This window comes from Pieris brassicae, chromosome 6 (assembly GCF_905147105.1).
Source record: "Pieris brassicae chromosome 6, ilPieBrab1.1, whole genome shotgun sequence".
In the NCBI taxonomy this organism is placed as follows: domain Eukaryota; kingdom Metazoa; phylum Arthropoda; class Insecta; order Lepidoptera; family Pieridae; genus Pieris; species Pieris brassicae.
In genome coordinates this window covers 1576933-1580463 of record NC_059670.1, presented here as the reverse complement: position 1 = coordinate 1580463, position 3531 = coordinate 1576933, and the positions used below count along the sequence as shown (strand labels likewise).

Sequence of the window (3531 nt, the reverse complement as noted above, 5' to 3'; positions counted from 1 at the left end):
TTCTTTTTGTTGTTGGCACTTCTTCCTTATTTTGTCTCTATTAATGTAATATAAACATTTTAGATAGTGTGTTGAGTATATACATCCGCAGCACAGTTTTGTAAACCAGTATGGAGGCAGGCTCGTAATTATAGTTATTATATTATAAAACCAATAAACTTAATAAGGTTTACGTAAAAAAACTTCAACACATCATTACACCATTTCCATATATATTATATATTACCTATTTGATATGTATTTAAAATAGAAATAAAATTTTAACTAGGATATTAGATTAACTAAGTTTTGTAAGTACTGAGCTTAATGTGTATGTGTATTATAATAGTCTGTAAATAGTTTGACTGTTTCTTCAATTTTCACCACACCTAAAGGGCCGCTTACTCTCGGGCTTTTCTCATAAATTCCCTACCAACTGAGCGGCCTACATGTTGGTTTAACTAAGAAAGCAATACAATTTAGGAATATATAGAAAAAAAATTTTTTCGTTAATTATCGTTTCTCCAATGATATCTTAAAGTCGTCCATAGATCTCAACATTATGGAGTATGTACTGTCTATGGTTGGTACTGGTATCGCCTCTGGTACTCCTACTACCTTGTAATGACGTAATATCGATGCTACTGCTATTTTCACAGACTGCATCGCGTACTTGTAACCTGAAGACAGATTGTTTAATCTTTAATTCAACACATTACAAATGAATCCGTTATTTCTCTCAATTTTGTATTAAATTATCAAAAAACGTAAGCTTTATGTTTTTTTTAATGACGTAACTTTTCTAAATTCCGATTTCCTAATGGTACTCAGATACATAAGACAATTTTGTATTGAATTTACTCACCAATACAGTTCCGTCGTCCCAAACTAAATGACAGAACGTTCAACTCTTTATCACAAAACCTGTCTGGATCAAAGCATTCTGCGTTCGGTCCCCAGTACTTTGGATCACGGTGCATGCCCCAAACTGAAATAAAAACGGTGGTTCTACTCGGCAGAGTTGGTCCTGAGGCTGTAAGTAATGTTATTATTGAAGTCTTACAAAAACGAAACAATGTTGTCTTTTTAATGTTACAATTATTAAGTGCCACAAAGTTCGTAGGCTAACACAGAAAAAAATGATTGATACTATTTGATTTGATTATTCAATATAGCTGCCTTCCAAAACGATATAATGATTATAGCAGGATGAGTACAATTTATCTTTAGCCTCAAAATAGCCTTCAGTATCGACGATTGGGGTCGTTCAAGTATTACGTAAGCAGATTGACTGCAATATATCCCCCCCCCCCCTCCTCTTGTCAGCAAAAGTAAGCAAAGCTCTCAAAAATAAACATATAATTTTTTTGTAGGAATCCTCGAAAATGCATTCAGTTTTCTAGCATAGACAATGTGTGGATAATATGTGTAAAAAACCAAATAATTACTGTTGACGTAATCACCCAGCCCTATAGTGTTAACGTAATACTTGTCGGGCCCCATTACCTCATCAGCGAAAATTCCAGCGAGCATTCAGTTTGTTTGTTTATTCAGCTAAATTTATGTGTATATAAGAACCGTCTTTCAAGGTGAAGGCCTCCTATTATGAAGCTTACTTGGAAGCAAACAGGCAGAAGCTGATGTTATGATACCCTCCGCCCATGGACACTCCCATTAGGCTCGCATGTGCGTTGCCGGTCTATTAAGGTGAGTCAAACAATAAATTTGAAAGGTCCTTTGGTACTAATATAAGACACATTTGAGTAAGACAAACGAAGTAGAACGAAAAAGTAGACGAATAAAATACTTACGCAAAGTTGTTTCTGCATCCCCAGAATTTCTTACTAAAAGCGGTACTGGTGGAAAGAGGCGAAGGGATTCTTTCACAACGTTATTTAAATATTCGAATGCCATAACATCTTCTGACTGCAAAAGACGGTCAGTGTTGCCTAAATGTTTGACGATTCTGAAAAAAAGCTAGTTATTACAACATTAACGAGGCCAAAACACCAAATATTTATTCCTGAATATAAATAAATATATATATGAAATGTATATATATATATTTATATTTCCTCACAGCATTCTTGGTACTGTCTCAATCCTCCCGCCGATTTTTAAAATTGTATTGTATTTTATATCAAGCTTTGTAGTCTTTACTTTGAATTTGATCTTTACTCGATTATGAATCCATCCATAATAATACGATTTGATTAATTATTATACGGCCCATACACAAATGACCGTAAAATTGAGCTTCTTATATTTGTATAAATAAAAAATTACAAATCTGTAAGATAATATTCATAACGTCACCCTGATTCAAACAAAATGTTAGTCAACTTACTCATTATAAGCCCTTTCTTGTATTTCAGGATATTTGGCCAATAACAACAGCGTGTAGCCAATAGAAACTGCGGAGGTGTCTGTGCCAGCTAACATCATCACCAGGATCTCCTCCCTCAGTTCCTCATCACTCAGTCTATTTTCTTGTTCAGATAACATTATAAGGTCTAAGAAACTTTTTGTGTCCTCACCTTGCCCTGTGATAATAACGATTAATTAATCGTATCATATATATCAAGCAATATAATGTATTCTATAAACAAACGGTACCGTATTCTGTTCGCTTTTCCCTTTTATCCTTGTCTTTAATATTGTGAAAAGCATCGCGTTTTTGTTTAATAATCTAGAAAAAAAGAGACTTTTAGACTAAAATAATGTATAGGTATTTAGCAATCTGTTTTTTTCAGAGTCAGTTGGAAAAGGTTTGAGAAGGCCTTTACCCACAAAAGGGTTCTGATCGATGGTACTGAATTTAGCTAAGATATATATAGATATACAGGACAACAAGATAAATAAAATAATGTAAAAAATCTAAGCTGTATATTATCGTTTTTGTCATAATTGGAAATTAATTGCGCAGTTATTGCAAATTAATTATCAATGTTTTGACAGAATTGATTAAATCACTGATTTAGAATCTATGTCATAATTTGTTTTACGCCTCTGTATTTCTGAAGTAAAAGACAATGACAATTCATTGTCTTTTACTTCCTAATTAATATCAACCAATAGCAAAATTTTAACGCACAATCCCGTGTCACACTTTTAAAATCTAATACATAAAGTAGCACTAATCGATAAGATTTCATTTAATTGATATTATTTTATTTATACTCTCTAACATGTTATAATGAGGACAATCAAACACTTATGAAAAAAACCATAAAACTGCTCCAATTTTTTTTCTATAGTTTTTTACGACTTGTGATATTAAGGAGGCTTTGGACTCCTTAAAAAATCTGATAATATTACATGTGTGATGTAAATGATATTGTCTCAGTTCCCAGTCCAGTCCAGTCCTAACTGGTGTTTATGATCAAATTAGGTTGGGTTTAAGCCACAAATTTGTACTTTCATTTATTCATTTCACAAGTCATGATGTTTTAAATAATTTCTATAGAATTAAAAGCGTGCGTTATCACATTATTACATGGTACATTGCTGAGTGATGAAAATATGTAGGTAACTATTTGGGACTGTTTTAAG

The 3531-nt window shown here is 32.7% G+C and overlaps 1 protein-coding gene across 1 annotated transcript; it reads right to left on the bottom strand.

The window, feature by feature from the left end:
- Window positions 1-492: 492 nt before the first annotated feature.
- Window positions 493-2664, bottom strand: LOC123710593 (cytochrome P450 4A14-like). The gene is made up of 5 exons (XM_045662607.1): window positions 2596-2664; window positions 2327-2522; window positions 1791-1945; window positions 845-1012; window positions 493-659 (listed from the first exon to the last, which is right to left on the bottom strand). Exons 2-5 carry the CDS (start codon window positions 2482-2484, stop codon window positions 493-495), a joined length of 648 nt encoding a protein of 215 aa, XP_045518563.1. The 5' UTR covers window positions 2485-2522; window positions 2596-2664.
- Window positions 2665-3531: the final 867 nt, after the last annotated feature.

What these genes read in the sequence shown, in the direction of transcription:
- LOC123710593 (XM_045662607.1), bottom strand. Translation starts at nt 2,484, where the DNA reads ATGTTATCTGAACAAGAAAATAGACTGAGTGATGAGGAACTGAGGGAG. An exon ending in CAAGAAAGGGCTTATAATGA is followed by an intron (nt 1,946 to 2,326) that starts GTAAGTTGACTA and finishes GCTTTTTTTCAG; the next exon opens with AATCGTCAAACATTTAGGCA. An exon ending in GGGACGACGGAACTGTATTG is followed by an intron (nt 660 to 844) that starts GTGAGTAAATTC and finishes ATCTGTCTTCAG; the next exon opens with GTTACAAGTACGCGATGCAG.